Source organism: Chiloscyllium plagiosum, unplaced genomic scaffold (genome assembly GCF_037043375.1).
Source record: "Chiloscyllium plagiosum isolate Xiang-an unplaced genomic scaffold, Cpla_swu_hap1 HiC_scaffold_26, whole genome shotgun sequence".
In the NCBI taxonomy this organism is placed as follows: Eukaryota; Metazoa; Chordata; class Chondrichthyes; order Orectolobiformes; family Hemiscylliidae; genus Chiloscyllium; species Chiloscyllium plagiosum.
The window spans coordinates 22,787,445-22,804,179 of NW_028270164.1; the positions used below are offsets into that span (position 1 = coordinate 22,787,445).

The following is a 16,735-nucleotide window of genomic DNA, read 5'->3' on the forward strand; positions in this document are numbered from 1 at the left end:
ATATTTATTTATTTTCACCTTTCAGTTGATGCTGTTTTTGCATTGTAACTGAGAGTGTAAGATAATAATGAGTCAATGAGCAAACAGGACATCTGAGAGCTCAGTGAATGGCAAGATCAATAATATATCGCCTTAACCAATGGATATAAAGATTAAGAAAGAAACAGAGAAACAATGGAGAAAGATGACAAAATAGAATCAAATCAAGTCCAGAAAGGAAATTAAAAAAAATAAATAATTGGATTAGGAGTGAGAGAAGAAACAGAATAAGTAAGAAAAACATAAAATTCAAAATGTGACATTGATGAAATCTTTAACAATTGACTGCGTGTAAGAATATAATTGAACATTTTAAGCTGTTCTCTGTCTGGGCCAGAGAAGTTGTTTGACATTGCTTTAGGGGATATTCATATTTTACAATATATTTATGCTGTTAATTATCAGGTTTAACTTTCTGTGGCAAAGTCTGTTAGCCAATGTGCAACTTTATTAATTTCTTAATAATGGTGAGGTTAAGCGTTAGATGTTTTTACACAGCAAACAGCAGAGCAGTGTACATTGGACAGTAATTCTGGAGATTCACAACTCATGACAATCTCTTAATCCCCTGAATTTTCTGGCAGATTTTCACATTAGTAACACATGCATTGTTAACACCCCATTATTTTTCCAGCAAGTTTCTGCTCAATAAATATATTTCTTTCCAGCTTAAAGCAAAACTTTGGTTTCAAAGGCAACTCGGGTTTCTTTCTGCACTTTTGCTGTTACCGTGAAAAATATTGGAACATGTCCCAGCGCAAACTAAGGGAATTAAAGTGGGTCATGGTGCATAACAGAATAAATTACACATCTGGCTTGATCGGTCAAATAATCTTTACTAACTAATTCAGGGCCCTGACTTCAATGGAATGTATAGAGTGTGTCAGCCCTGAAAAGACAGTATACTTGAAGGTAATTGAGAGATCAAGGCCAGGCCCAAACCTAATGGCTGGGTCTCATTTATTTAAATTTTGTTGGACCCAGTTCACTAAATGCTAATTAAGAACAGGCATTTGGTCAGAGTAAGTTGCAGCCAGAGGCCTCTGGGAATGATATTTGGCAGTCAAAGGGGAAGGTGGACTTGGGGAAAAGTTAGTAAGGGGAAATGGAGAGGGAGATGGGGGAACCCAGGGAAGGAAAGGTCCAACTCTCCCTTATGAGGTTTGGGATCGTTCTTGCTCCATCTTGCCTACAAGGAAACCTAAAATAAAATCTAATAATATACCTCTCTCTGCCTGTTCTGATCCAATCCAACTCCCACCTGGTCTGGACATTTGAGGACTATTACTCCTCACTCAAGCACCAATTAAACAGCCTGTGGGTCTTCATGATGTTAATTCACTTCTTTAAAAAGAGGATACTGCTGTTTTCCTAATATGTGACCTGCTCCTCTGCTTAAAAAGAAAAGTTTTAACATGGGCAAAATTATTAGACAGTGGAATCATAGGGGATATGTTGTTGTTCCATGTTTAATAGTAAAGGAAGCTGGGTCATTGATTATTTCCAATCAGCATTAGACAGATTTTGATCGATTTAAGAAGTCAAAGGTTATGAGGGACTAGCAAGGAAGTGGAGTTAGGGATACAATCAAATAAGCCGTGATCTTATTGAATGGGTGAGCAGGCTTGAGAAGCTAATGCCTACTCCTCTTATTTATTATGTTCTTTTTCATCCAGTTTTTAAAATCAAGACCCTAACATTTTCATGGCTCACGACCGGAATCTAACTCCTTGGAAGAAATAATTATAAGTAAATAATAGTTAAAATAGGTAAACGAATTTGCTTGTCAATGCAATAGTATAATAGCAACAGTTTTCATTTCAGATAACTCTTTGATTAAAGGCAAGTTGTCATAGTCCTACTGGACCACAGGGTGCTCGCTCATTAGAGAAAGATGGCTGGTGGCAGTTTGACCTGAGGGTCCTGATGAGAGGCTGCAAAGGAGAGTCTGTCATAGCAATGTCAGCCAGTGTGGGAATTGAACCCTTGTGATTGGCCTCACTCACCAGCTGTCCAGACAACTCAGTTAACCAACCCCCTAAACCTTTGGTTAATCAATGTAACAAAACACATAGCTACTGATCCAAAAGTTAGGGACTGTTGAGGGCCTCAGGATTCTGTTTGAACTATGCATGCTTCTTTTAAGAAAAATATATCATTATATTCCAAACAGGGTTAACATGTTGCAACTGGGATTGAAGAAGCTTCGAAAGAGTGGTTTGATTGTTATGTTTTCCAGCTGCAATCTGGAAAATCTTACCTAATTGCACTGATGTAATGTGTTTAACATGTTTAACAAATGTACTCAGGAAATACTTGGCAAATCTTAATCCATTGATGAGATATAATAAAGTTACAGATGTCCCTGGAATAAATTGTATAGTTCTGCATGAAACAGCTAGCTGGAGAAAATCTAGAGAGAAAATCAGTGTTTCCATTTTATCATTTCAGGTTGATCGGCCTTCTAATATTCAAATGTTAAATTATTGTTATAATAAAGTAACATTTCATTGACTGAGTATCAAATGTTGGTCAAGCAAATATTTCAAGATTGAAATACAGTATATAGTACATTCCTCTCATCTTAACTAATTTTTAAGGTGGGTAGACAAATTTAAAAAAAATACAGTTAAGCATGAAAACCAATCAAATCTATATTAAGCTCATGGGAGAAAGGAAAGTAATGAATAATTAACTTGTACAGAAAAACACAAGGTCCCAGTTTACAACACAATGACACTTTTTCTTCACTGCAGGAAGATTCTTGGACTCTTATTATCAGCAGAAGTAGGTGGATAATTTCAGAAACAAGTCTTAGTTTTCATCTATCAATGTCCCATGCTGTCTTTTCAGGGTTTTGTTTTTAAAGCTTTATCTAGTCAATGGAACAGGTCTGTTACTTCACTACGTAGCAGTAACCTGGCAGAGTTGATCATCACCAGTCCATTGATTGCAATGGAATGTAAACTGGGTAGGTTCCAAATTGACTGGTCTCTTTGCTCTATACTACTACTGCAGCAAGTGACGTTTTCCATTTCCCACACCAGCTTTCTTGTGCCCTCCCAATATGAATGCCTAATGTGTTGTCATTAAGGAAAGCTCTAGGCTGTGGAAACTCTGCCATGTCCCCATAGGAACTGGTTGAACAATGGCCAAGTACAAATCGCGTGGAATTGTTAGATAAAACAGCAGAGGAACCTTTCATTCCTTTGGATGAGATTTAAACGTAAACATCAGCATTGAAATTGCCAGTTTCTACTTCACTACACATTCAGGCCCCCAGTGGATATAATTCTGGCCTTAGGCTACTTTCCAAGAGGCAATGTTCTTTAATTGCTGATGGTATCTGGTAAATACTTTTTGAAAACTGCAAATAATTAAGAATTTTGCACTACTCTATTTGAAGCATTTTATGAAAAATTGAACAGATCTTACAAGCTGTTTGTGATTTTTTTAAATGACAAATGAAATATAGAAAAAAACAAATGACTCACTCATTGCACTGAGATAAATAAATATCTTTGTATCGTACACGAACTCCAGTGACAAAATTCAATGTGTGCCTTTAAAATAGCTGTGTTCTTTAACAAAATTATTAGAAATGGATTAGGTGATCATTATAATTATCGAAAAGCTACAATGCATGGTGCATTGTATAAATCAGTGCAGTAGATAAATTAATTGAATTTTCCAATGACATATGAAACTAAATAGAAGTATTTAATTTGAAATTATTCATATTTGATTGCAAGATAAAATATTAAGCTATAAATAAATATATTTCATTAAATCATAGAACAGATACAGCACAGAAAAGCAATTTGAATCCTCAAATCCATGCCTGCTCTCTGCAAGAACAATTCACTTACTCCCATTCCTATGCTGCTTCCCTACAGCCCTGCATTTTTACACGTTATATAATGATTCAATTCTCTTTCAGACAAGAGTGTAACATTTGAAATTCTCCAATATTCTGGCACACTCCCATACCTAAGATGAATTGGAAGATTGTAGCTCATATAATTTCCATTCTTACTTCCCTTGGCATCCTTTGATGCACCAACATTATCAACCTTCAGTGCATACAGATATCAAATGCCTTTGGCAACTTTTGTTTATTCACTTATGGGACATAGGCATCACTGGCTAGCCTGCTTATCCCTAGTTGCTGATGAGAAGATAGTGGTGAGATGACTTCCTAAACTACTGCAGACTACATGCTGTAGGTAGAATCACTATGCCCTGAGGGAGAGAATTTAATCCATCCAATATCTCAATTGCCTTATATGGTCTTTCACTTTGGAAATAGAAATACATAGATGTCGTCTGTGTTTTAGACAGTTTGACCAGTTTATGTTGTAAAGCTGACCCTCTTTTACAAAGATAGGTCTCACAGGTCAGCGTGGATCTCCTTGGGTTGCTGAATGGTTTGCTGCTATAAGTCTTCTCTGTGAGTCTTGGCCAGATCTTCACTACATCCTCACCAAGGAGGTGACATCCACGTGTGTGATCTCATCCGCCCTTGCACTGGGCCTTCCAGGATCTTCTGTGGCCTTTGGCTAATGAGGTCAAGAGCTGGGTTCAAATCATCCAAAGGGATTACAGCAAAACCCTTCACTGTTGCCATGCAGGGAGGTGTGACACGTGTATACTCAGGCAGGCACCATGCTAGAATATCTGATTGACACTTCTCCAATACACAACCCTTGGAATGGTTGTATCTGGTTCCCTTTAAACTTTCCCCTTGGTCTCCACTGTTCGTCATAACCCATAACTGCAGGCTGCTGTTTAATTTAGTTTGGCTGATTTTCTGTTGATTTCTCCGGCTGTGGGACAAATTAGAACGTTCTGTTTTGAGCCCGTTGTCACTTGACGACAAGGGTTAAGTATCAATAAAAAATTTTAAAGTGAGGATAATGTTTATTTTGGTAGATAGAGCTAGTCTAGATAGACCTAAATTCAGCAATTGATTGGCAGGGATACTCATTTTTCACTTCACAATTTGTACTTCAGCTACTCAGGTTTTAGGGAACATCATAATGTTATGAGGGAATTTCAGAAATTTTGCCCAAGAGTTTGGCTACTTGCCAGTGGTAAATTTTCAAGGACAATGTTAGCATGAAATATCTTGGGACATTTTGCTACATTAAAGGTGCTATATAAGTACACCTTATTGTTGTTAACAAGTGCAGACATGTGTTATCAGATATAACTGGTTTGAAGCAAATATACCTTGATGATGTTTCAGCCTGTGTAATGAACATTTACTGTACTTCAGTTGTTTTCACAGGTTTTTCAAGGTATGGTTTCCACACAGTGTTTGTTTACCTGTTAGAATTCTGCCTGAGTTGGAGGGTGAAAAAGTAAACATGATTGATTACTAGGTGACAGAGAGACTTGGCTGACTGCAGGCAAAATAATTATGCCAAAAACAGTTAACGGGAGGTTCCATGTAAAATCATCTGGTGTTTATGAGAGAGGTCAGAAAATGTTAGAAACAAAACTGAAATTACTAGAAAGGATCAGCAGATCTGGCAGCATCTGTGGAAAGAAATCAGAGTTAATGTTTTGGGTCTCAGAACTAATGGTAGCTAGAAAAAGGTATTTACGCAGGTGGTGGGCAGAGCAAGGGGGGGTAAGGAATAAACAATAGTTGGAGACAGAGTCCAAGGAGTGAGAGAAACAGTTGGACAATAAAAGTGTGGATAACAATCATCCTAGCAGAATGAGTTGCTCCAAATGGGGACTATTAGTGCTAACAATGGGTTGTGAGTAATAGCAGACCATGTGACAACAAGGCCTGTGTGTGTCTGTGTGTGTGTAGGTTGGAGTAAGGACATGGTAGAAGGTGCTTCAAGCTCTAAAATTGTTGAGCTTGATATTGAGTCCAGAAGGCTATAGAGTTCCCAAGCAGAAAGTGAGGGGCTGTTCTTCCAGCTTGCTCTGAGCTTCACTAGAGCACTGCAGCGAGCCTCAGGCAGAGATGTTGGGCAGGGAACAAGATGAAGTGACAGGCAACTGGAAGCTCAGGGTCTTTTTTGTGGACAGAATGTAGGTTTTCTGCCACGTGGTCACCCAGTCTACAGTTTGTTTCCCCAATGTAAAGGAAACCAGGAATGCTGATAGGTTTAAAGTGAGGACGAGTACTGTGGCTGGATTGAATACGGAATCATAGCTGTGGGACAGGGAGCAGGAAGGTTCATTTGGTAATCTGGCTAGTGGGATGGAGCAGATTGGTTGCAGAAAGAATAGATACGAGAAGGCTGATTACAAAGCTGGCATCGAAAGTTTGTTTACACCAGTTGTCAGGTGAAAATGATCTATGTTGAACTACGACCAATGATTTGGCACAGTCAGGACAAAGTGGCAAAGAGCCAAACTGATTTATTTTATTAATGGGGGACAATCAGTTAGAAGCAAAGTACATTTGAAATCCTGAAATTAGAAGTATTCTGATAATATCAGTAAAATGGGTAATCCACAGGTTCCACAAGCACTCCCTCATTAACTTTACAGAGCTGGAAAATTGAAATGGAGATGTAAACTATGCTCTTCAGCCATTGAGTCATTAGCGATGTGATCTGAAGATTGGGAAAGATATCAAGTGTGTTGTTTATATTTCTTACAACTGAAATATGGACAGCGTATTAATCAATGATTCAGACTTGGCACTGTGCTCCTATAAATGACAAGCCTAATTATTTTTTGCATATAGAAATACTGAAGATGCTTTCAGAAGTTATGATGTCCAGGTGGCTTATTTTAAGCTAATATTTTACTTTGTGTGTGCAAGTACGTCCAAGTAATTTGGGAAAGGTAAACAGTGGGTTGTGGAAAATGTTGAAGGCTGGTATGTTTGTATAGTACATCTGCTTTATAAATTACAGATGTAACCAATTATCCAAAATTGAAGACTGCAATTTAGAGGTTTGTGTAATTGTTGTATTTTTGTGCAGCAATCCATCTCTCATCTGTATTCCATATTAATTTGTTCCCATGAACTTCTTTTGCACACTGAATCTACAGCAATAGCTTCATGGTCTGTAGGATTACAACTAGGAAATGGTTGATCACATTATGGGACTTTGATTACATAAAAATGCCGTCACTGACTCTCAAATTATTGAACATTTTTCCTACTTCAAAATGAACTACAACAAGTAACTGAACTTATGAAAAAATTCTGCATCTACAAACTCTGCATTCACATTTTTTTGTGAAATATTCATGTTATCACATGTTAAACAAGAAAAGTAAAATATGGGTGGCACAGTGGCTAATGTTAACACTGCTACCTCACACAACCAGGGACCATGGTTCGATTCCAACTTTGGGTGCCTGTCTGTGTGGAGATGGTACATTCTCCCTGTGTCTGTATGGGCTTCCTCCCACAGTCCACAAACTTGCAGATTAGGTGGATTGTCCATGCTAAATTGTCCCATGGTATCCAAAGATGTGCAGATTAGGTGAGTTAGCCATGGTAAATACAGGGTTACTGGGATGGGTGAAGGACTGGGTCTGGGTGGGATGCTGTTTGTAGGGTCAGTGCAGACTAGATGGGCTGAATGGCCTCTTTCTGCACAGTAGTGATTCCATGCTTAATTGCTATATTTAAAATGTGATCTTCCTATTGAATTTGTATGAGGAAGCTGAGGTTTTCTAAAGTACCTTCTTCCAATGTTAGGAAATGGTGACATATTATAAAGTTTGAAGCTCTCTGTTACATGCAATGTCTAGAATTTAGTGAAATCCCTCAAGTTGGCACGTAAAGGGAATAGAGTATGAAACACAGAAATGAATAGTATTTTGGAAAAGAGCTGAGGAAGTAACAGAAGGTGCTTGATGCAAGTTTGCAATGGTGCCCTTGGCTGGACATTACAACACCAAAATACCTAACACCAACCCTCTTGACACTTCCCATCCTTGACTCCAAAAAAAAGACCGCTCCCACTTTGTCAATTTTTCTCCATGGTTATTTAATGGTTCTTGGGGCATTTTGTTTAGAATGAAGCCTTCTGTCCTCATCTGAAAGAGAAGCTGGTCAATAAAGTGTCCAGCAGCACACTGGTCCCAACTGTGTCACCAGGAGCAGTGGCCATTACAACAGTAACATTCTGACCCCACTTTCTAGTCGGTAATTTACACAATTTCATATGAAAATCTTGCACGTATGAATTTTGCAAGTAAAAAGAATTCTTTAGTTTGTGATTGTCTGGTTTGATGACTAATCAGAGAATTCTACAACTCTAAAGAAGTTATATGTACTTTTAATCAATTATTTTGAGATGTTATTGAAAATCTTGGGAGCAGGTAAAACTGAAACTCAGGCCTCCTAAGCCAAAAGTAGGGATACTACCAATACACTAAGTGCCCTAAACTGTAGAATCCATTAGAACAACAAACACCCCTTTCCAGTGTTAACAGTAAATTAAATAACAGAAGATGGTAACAAACCACTGCAGAAGTTATATCATGATCTGTTTGTGTGACGATGGGTCAGATCATATTGAAAAACAATAGTGCCACTTTATTATTGTTACACAATCCAGCTAACAAGTTAAGAAAGGTGTTAGGAACTACAAATTTTCAGAACTTGGCAGTCAATTTATGCCCTTCCAAACTGTTTACTTCTCAGAAGCAATATGCTTCCCTTAGCTCCTCTGTTATTTTTAAAACCTTACTAAAATTGTGCATTAATTGATATTAAGTACTGCACAATGTCAAGCCTGGTAAGTAAAAGTAAATGTTTTAAAACAACATTGTAATTGCTAAGAAAATGCCAATATGTTCTCTAAATCAGAAAGAGAACAACTTAAACTGTGCAGTCTAAATGCTTAATAAAGTAAATTATTGGAAGAGACCTATATGAGTAAAATCTTAACTTCCTTTCCTTATCTAACTTAACGTTGTTTTTTTCCCCCTTTTTCTCTGAGTCTAACAGTTCTTTGGTTCTTTTGATTTCTCCTGCTGTACATGCTTTGAACCTAATTCACACTTCTTCTCCTTCGTTCCTCTTTCTTTCTCAGCCATCACATCTTTTTCGTTGTAGAGACATACTTTCAGTTACAATCATTCTTTGAGCTGAATGGTACAGAAAAGCTTTGTTACTGGAACATGCCATGAAAACCTCATTTCAATAAGATACTGCCAATACTTTGGAAAGGAGGTAATTGTGTTGAAGATTCAGCATTTTAGCAGTAAATATGGCTGTTGTGACATTATAACCTCTTTTAGTGTCAAATCTATACACAAAGGGACAGAAGCATTGGACCAGAACTTTCTGTTGGCCTCTTAAAAAACAAAATCTCTCTAAGGAAACAAACAATTTATATTTGACTGAACGAAATCACTTTGATCATTAGTTATGATGAGGTGGCGGATGCACTTTAAAATCTGGCTGAATTGAGTTTCTACCTATAAATGTGTCATTTAAACCATGATTAATAAGACTAAGAAATTACAGCAGTTAGGTGATGTTTATTCAGATGTAGCCTGTGGTTTCACCCTTGAACCCACATAGGATGATATTGTTCACTCTCACAACACATTTGGCATAGTTAAAGGAAAACATGATCAAATTTGAAAACTTGATTTTTGAACATCTTCTGGCTTTGATATTTGCTCAACGCAGGATTAGGTTTACAGGAAACATATTGCTGATTTCTGTTGAAGCTGTCAATTAAATATGGTGTTTGCTTGAATATCACCACTGGGAGTCAATGGGAGGATATTAAAAAGACACCGCTAATTTTGGGCAGATGTCCGTGTCAATGCTCTGGTGTTGAGAGAGATTCAGAACCAATTAGCTCTCCAGTGTGTGTAAATATTTTGGGCAATTCTAAATGCCCACTCCCTTGACCTCAGCAAGGCAGGCTGGGAAGTAGAGCTAAAATCATGCGCAAAGTTTGATACTTATTTTCTTGTCATTTCCCTCTTTCCCATTAGCATTGATTCATTGACAGTGATTGATATATCTTACCTCAAAGAGATAGCCATAGTACAGTGCATGTGAACCTGCACAGCAGATGTTGGCCCAACGTGTAACATTTCAACTGCTGTCAATCCAATTCTCCCATAATATCCACCAGTATGCATTTTCAGCATGATTCATTGTGACCAAGAATCTGAGAATCCCTACTGTGTGGAAGCAGGCCATTCAGTCCATCAAGTCCATACCAACTCTCAGCTGAGCATACCACCCAGACCTACCCTCCTACCCTGTCCCTGTAACTCTGCATCTCCTGTGGCCAATCCACCTAATCTGCACATCTTCGAATTGTGGGAGGAAATTAGAGCACTCGGAGCAGACTCAAACAGATATATGGAGAATATGCAAACTTCACATGATCACTTGAGATTGGAATCGAACCTGGGTCCCTTGTACTGTGAGGCAGCAGTGCTGACACATGAGCCACTGATTAGAGCAGCCCTAATCAACACCACCTCACTCAGCAATACTGAGGTCAATTGTGAAACTATAGATGCTGCTCTGATTTCATGCAATTAACACACAGGGAACAGAGGTTGGCTGCATGAACCAATTCCATACAGTGCTGCAATTAGGTCAGCTCAGCTATTGATTACAGCTGTACAAAATGTGAACATGTGGTGTCATGCATGGGCATAAGAGAGTGCAGGACCATTTCATGCTGATGTTATTGCATTTATTATTACAGAGAGATGAGACTCATCAATCTGAGCTGAATTCTCCAAGGGAGACGGTATTAAAAATCACACAAAATCAGGTTTTAGTCCAACAGGTTTATTTGGTAGCTCTAGCTTTCAAAGCACTGCTTCTTCATCAGGTGGTTGTGGAGCAGTGCTTCAAAAGCTAGTGCCTCCAAATAAATCTGTTGGACTATAACCTGGTGTTATGAGATTTTTAACATTGTCCATCCCAGTCCAACACCGGCACCTCCAACCCATGGAGACAAGCATTTTATCTCCTTGAATCATCTAGTTCTCTATTTACCTTAAGTGCTTCAGTTGCACATGGCTGCTAAATTCCAAATGTCCTCTGCCTAACAGTTGATATGTCAGGCAAGTGCCTTTTCAATATCAATAAAATGAAAAATGATTAATCAATTGTGCTCTTATAAATATACAAAATAAAACTATTACATTTTAGAATAAAGGGGTCCTGTATCATATTTCTCTGTTACAAAGCTACAACATTGAATGCATCGCAAAGACTATATCTTAAACAGAACGCAGTAATCTCTGAACATTCTGCATGATCCCATATTTGTACAGAACTCACTGTACAAATAAATTAATGCAGGTTCAAAATACCTGTAAAATCTGACTTTCTGATAGGCTCTCAGATGGGTGACAACACGTATTTCCTAAATATTTAACATAGTATAAAGTTTCAACTAGAAAATAGGTGTGAAAATTTCAGACACAAGTCACTGATGTGATTAGATATACTGGCAAAGGAAGCAATGTTGTGCAGTTTATAATATTGAAGCAACATCATTAATCTGGCAAACATTGGAATGATATTCTTCTTCAAACTGTGTGTAAAACTGGAAGATGGTATAGCACCGGACAAGTCATGGAACAAATTTTCACCACCAACAGTCAGCATCTGCTACACTGATCATGGATCTTCTGACCATTAACAGGAGTTCAAAGTTGCATTTCCTTAAAGTATTTGTAAATAGTTTCCAGGAGTTTGTGAAGGCTTCATTTAATTGTAAAGTCATAGCCATTCAGCACAAAGAGAAGTAATCTGGCCCAATGTTCCTGCCTTGGCTCTGTCAAAGAGCTCTCTAATTAGACCCACTCTCTATTCTTTTCTGGTCACCCTGTAAATGTTTCCTTTTCAGAATTGCTATTGAATTTGATTTCAGGCAGTGCATTCTAGATCATAACCATTCATTGTGTAAAATAAATTCTTGTCATCTCCCCTCTGATTCCCTCACCATTATCACAAAATGTTGTTACCTTTACACTACTTGAATGTAGTTTCCTGTAAAGCTGAGCCTTTTTGGAAATTGTACTGCATTTGGATTTGAGCCATGACTACTTGGAGAAAAAGTATCAAGAACTTGCCATGAGCAGCATAGCAACACCACTACTCATCAGGAGCTGAATCAAAAATTATATGGATTTTATTTGGCAACTTAAAGAACTGACAATCACAAGCTGTGGTTTGAGAATAATAGTCCATTGGTTTACTCCTTGAGCTCCTCAAAGAAATGAAGAATATAATTCAACACAGATCAATCAAACCATTGAACACTACATCCACCTTGTGGACATACATCTGGGTGGCATGGTAGCTCAGTGATTAGCACTGCTGCCACACAGTGCCAGGGACTCGGGTTCGATTCCAGACTCAGGCAACTGTCTATGTAGACTTTGCTCATTCTCCCTGTGTCAGTGTGGGTTTCCTCCAGGTGCTCCGGTTTCCACCCGTAGTCCAAAGATGTGCAGGTCAAGTGGATTGGCCATACTAAATTGCCCGTGGTGTTTAGGGGTGTGTGTCTTAGTAAGGGGTAAATATAGGGTAGAGGAATGGGTCTGGGTGGGTTACTCTTCGGACTTGTTGGGCCAAAGGGCCTGTTTCCACACTGTAGGGATTTGATTTTCTATATTCCATTTTTTCCCTGAGGAAACTTTAGGGCTTGGTGGTTATAAGAGTATGTAATCTTACAGCTGGAGCATCAATACAATTGGCTAGACTGAATTTCAGAATATTGTTGGCAACATGCAGTTCAATTCAATTCCAACTGAGATATACTTGGATCCTGCCTCTTCACTGTTTCCAGTGAATCATGACATAATCAGATAATTGAGATACTATGAAGATGACTTTTATATCCAGAACAGGGTGCTTTACAATGATTGGGTTGTCAAACATTTGAAACCCTAAATTTACTCTGTTCCAACTTCTGCTCAGAAGAATCTCTTGACACTGGCTGCCTGTTATGTTCGGGCTCAAGCCAATGTTCATCAGTTGAGGAAGGGCCAACCTGTGATGAACTGTCTAATTGAGGTTCTTTAGGTTTTGAGTAGATCAAAGATTTCATGGCCATGGACGTTCATGACCAAATAAACTTTCAGAGCAGATTTTTGAAACAAATACTTTTTATGAATGACCTGCCTGCTCATTTCACTAATGAAACCTGGAAGATTGTGTGGTGGGCTAGTTACCTATTATCATAGATTGGAATGCTTCCCATTCAGTTCCAAATATGCAAAGAAGTTGGTACAGTACTGTGGTTCCTGCTGTAGAGACAGCTGAATGTCTCTCAGTGCTTTGTTTGGCATGATCTGCTAATTTATCATGTTAAATCAACTAAGATTTGGCTCCGCCAATGATTCTCCAGGACTCTCAACAACTGGAGTATGACACTGCGGGGAGAGATTGTACATTTATATTGGGAAAGCAGAAACTCTGCTTGTTTGGATTTCTCAGTTGGAAGGTTTAGAGAGTCCACTACCTCGTCACAAGCCTAAGTGACTAACAAAAAATAATTAGCTAAGACTCAGGCAATAATAAATTCAAACTATGCTTATATATTAGTGCTTGCAAATTATTTTGGCCCAAGGGGAGCCAAAAATCACCTTGCACCTCCTCCAGACCAAAATCTGCCATGTCTCAATATCATAATTTCAAGTTTAAAGCCCCAGTAAAATATGCCTCATTAAAATATGCCTAAGTTTGGCTGTTCTTGTTGAGGGTGGAGCTGAGGGCATAAGAGAATTTTGTTTTATTTCCACTCAGTTGAAAACAGCAATTCTTAATTATTCACACATGAGAACTGAAATAAAGATTCCACTGACAGTTTCCTAAGTATCACACTTGCAATTGTCCATTCATTCATTTGTCCATTCATTCAGCAATTTTCCTCAGTATTTGCTATTTATCCACATCCACCATCTCCTCTATCATAACACATTCTTTTTACCATAATTAATCTTTTTTTAGATTTTCGCTGTTATCTAAATCTTGCAATTTGTTTTCTTGTCTTTTGTACGCATTCTTGCATACTAACAAGGCTTTGTGATCAACGATATAGTTGAGTGTAACAATTTAACTTATTAATATCTTCAGAAATAATTTTTATCACTTTGTCACAATACCTGCTAGAAAAGTATTACAGTTGAAGTGGTCAGTGTTGTTTTGGTTTCTTGAAATAGTTTTAAAAGGATAGAGCAATTGACAGAAATATGGGAATATATAAACGTTTCATATAATTTCAGCATGAAGTTTGTATTAATTATCATCAATATTCTAGATTACTATGTTTAAAAGGTGTACAAATTTTAGGGCAGAAATCTTATCAGTAACTCTGCTTAAAGTTTGCTGTAAAAGTGGCAATTTCAATACATTAATTCTCTTAATGATCAAATTTATTTTAATTAAATTATGAATACAATAGACTTTCTTATAAGAAAGATTTCTTATAGATTTTCAAAAATCTACCATTTGCCTTTCTCCCCTTTCTAAAATAAATTTTTATATTTAGAAGGAAGGAAATACTTGAGAAATATATTTTTAAAAAGTATAATCCATATCATATTTGAGAATGAATACAACATATTTTCATTTCCTCAGAAGCAACTGAATAACAATTATTTCCATACTTTTACTTACCAATCAAATACAACACACACAATATTAGGGAGAACTGCTGTCCTTTTGAAATGTTAATCAAATTCCATGTGATAGACATTTTAGTTTAAAAGCTAAATTCTTGTTGTAGATTCTTGTGGATTACACTGTAAATTCAATGCTCAGTATTACACAGTCTGCTTTGGTGTGGTCTCGTTGAGAATGGGCATTATATACTGAATTATTGACAGACCCCTCCCATTCTCTCCACCTCCTTTTAATGACAAATGCATTCAGGAACTGGGACACATAAAGGGGGCCTCCAAATCTGCTGTGCCGTAAGTAAGGGGAAATATTTGTAACTGCTAAGTGGAAAGCTGCAAAAGCAGAAGGAAACAATAGAAAAATAAAGAAACATTAGGTTTTGAAGCCTTTTTCTGTGTTATACATCCCTTCCTGAAGCACATTTTCCTTTGGATTCTGGCTCATTTCCTTTGGGATATGAATAGCACAGTGTGCTTCAATTAAATGTGTGCCTGTTAACCCTTACTCTGCTAAGTTAGTTATAACCTTGAACTCTTGAAACAGCTATGAACAGTGCCTTCATATATTTGGATTTTAGCTATCAAGTTCAACGTCATGGCATTGAACTTTTATGAATTTCTGAATTTGAAAAAAAACTTTTACAAAGGATTTTTCATGATGTATTAGTAATTAACAAATGATGATACTAAGCTGGGTGGCAGGATGAAATGTGAGGAGGATGTTAAGAGATTACAGGGTGACCTGGACAGGTTAGGTGAGTGGTCAGATGCATGGCTGATGCAGTTTAATGTGGATAAATGTATGGTTATCCACTTTGGTGGCAAGAACAGGAAGGCAGATTACTACCTAAATGGAATCAATTTAGGTAAAGGGGCAATACAAAGAGATCTTGGTGTTCTTGTACAACAGTCAATGAAGATAAGCATGCAGGTACAGTAGATAATGAAGAAGGCTAATAGCATGCTGGCCTTCATAACAAGAGGGATTGAGTATAGAAGCAAAGAGGTTCTTCTGCAGCTGTACAGGGCTCTGGTGAGACCAGACCTGGAGCATTGTGTGCAGTTCTGGTCTCCAAAGTTGAGGAAAGACATTCTAGCTATTGAGGGAGTGCAGCGTAGGTTCACGAGGTCAATTCCTGGAATGGTGGGACTACCTTACGCTGAAAGACTGGAGCAACTGGGCTTGTATACCCTTGTGTTTAGAAGACTGAGAGGGGATCTGATTGAGACATATAAGATTATTAAAGGATTGGACACTATGGAGGCAGGAATCTTGTTTCCGCTGATGGGTGAGTGCCGAACCAGAGGACACAGCTTAAAAACACTGGGTAGACCATTTAGGACAGAGATGAGGAGAAACTTCTTCACCCAGAGAGTGGTGGCTGTGTGGAATGCTCTTCCCCAGAGGGCAGTGGAGGCCCAGTCTCTTGATTCATTTAAGAAAGAGTTGGATAGAGCTCTCAAGGATAGTGGAATCAAGGGTTATGGAGATAAGACAGGAACAGGATACTGATTAAGGATGATCAGCCATGATAATATTGAATGGTGGTGCAGGCCCAAAGGGCAGAATGGCCTACTCCTGCACCTATTGTCTATTTTCTATTGTCTATTGTCAGAAAGTCCCTTGTGCCTGTACCATCTTTAGAAACACATTATGCACTTGACCAAGCATTGTCAGTCCAGAAATGCCCTACAAGTTCCTGACATTTAGCCTTGAATAAGGCAGGCAAGGAGAAATTGGCACCCCAGCTTGTGAGCAGGGACTTGGAGGTCCTGCTGGCCAGATGTTGTAGATGCTTTCCCCAGGACCATTTGTGGAGGCCACAATATCCGACTATGCCTGATGAAGGGCTTTTGCCTGAAACATCGATTTTCCTGCTTTTCGGATTCTGCCTGACCTGCTGTGCTTTTCCAGCACCATTCTAATATTGTCTGGAGGAATGCCTGGCACTTTAGGAATGTCAGAGACTTTCTCTGTTCCATCAGCTTAAGTATCACTGTCTTCTCTCTGATACCTCATTCTATCTCTGCTACTGTAGCCACCTCCCACCGAGGCTCATGTCCAACCAAACTCGCTATTCCCTGC

The 16,735-nt window shown here is 38.2% G+C and overlaps 1 protein-coding gene across 1 annotated transcript in view; it reads right to left on the bottom strand.

Moving 5' to 3' along the window:
* cd34 (CD34 molecule) overlaps nucleotides 1–14,795 on the bottom strand; it is a 43,866-nt gene extending 29,071 nt beyond the window's left edge. Inside the window, exon 1 of the mRNA XM_043716707.2 lies at nucleotides 14,648–14,795. Coding sequence (XP_043572642.2) covers nucleotides 14,648–14,726 — 79 coding nt within the window. The 5' untranslated portion in view covers nucleotides 14,727–14,795. The remainder of the gene's footprint in view (nucleotides 1–14,647) is intronic.
* Between the last annotated feature and the right edge of the window lie 1,940 nt (nucleotides 14,796–16,735).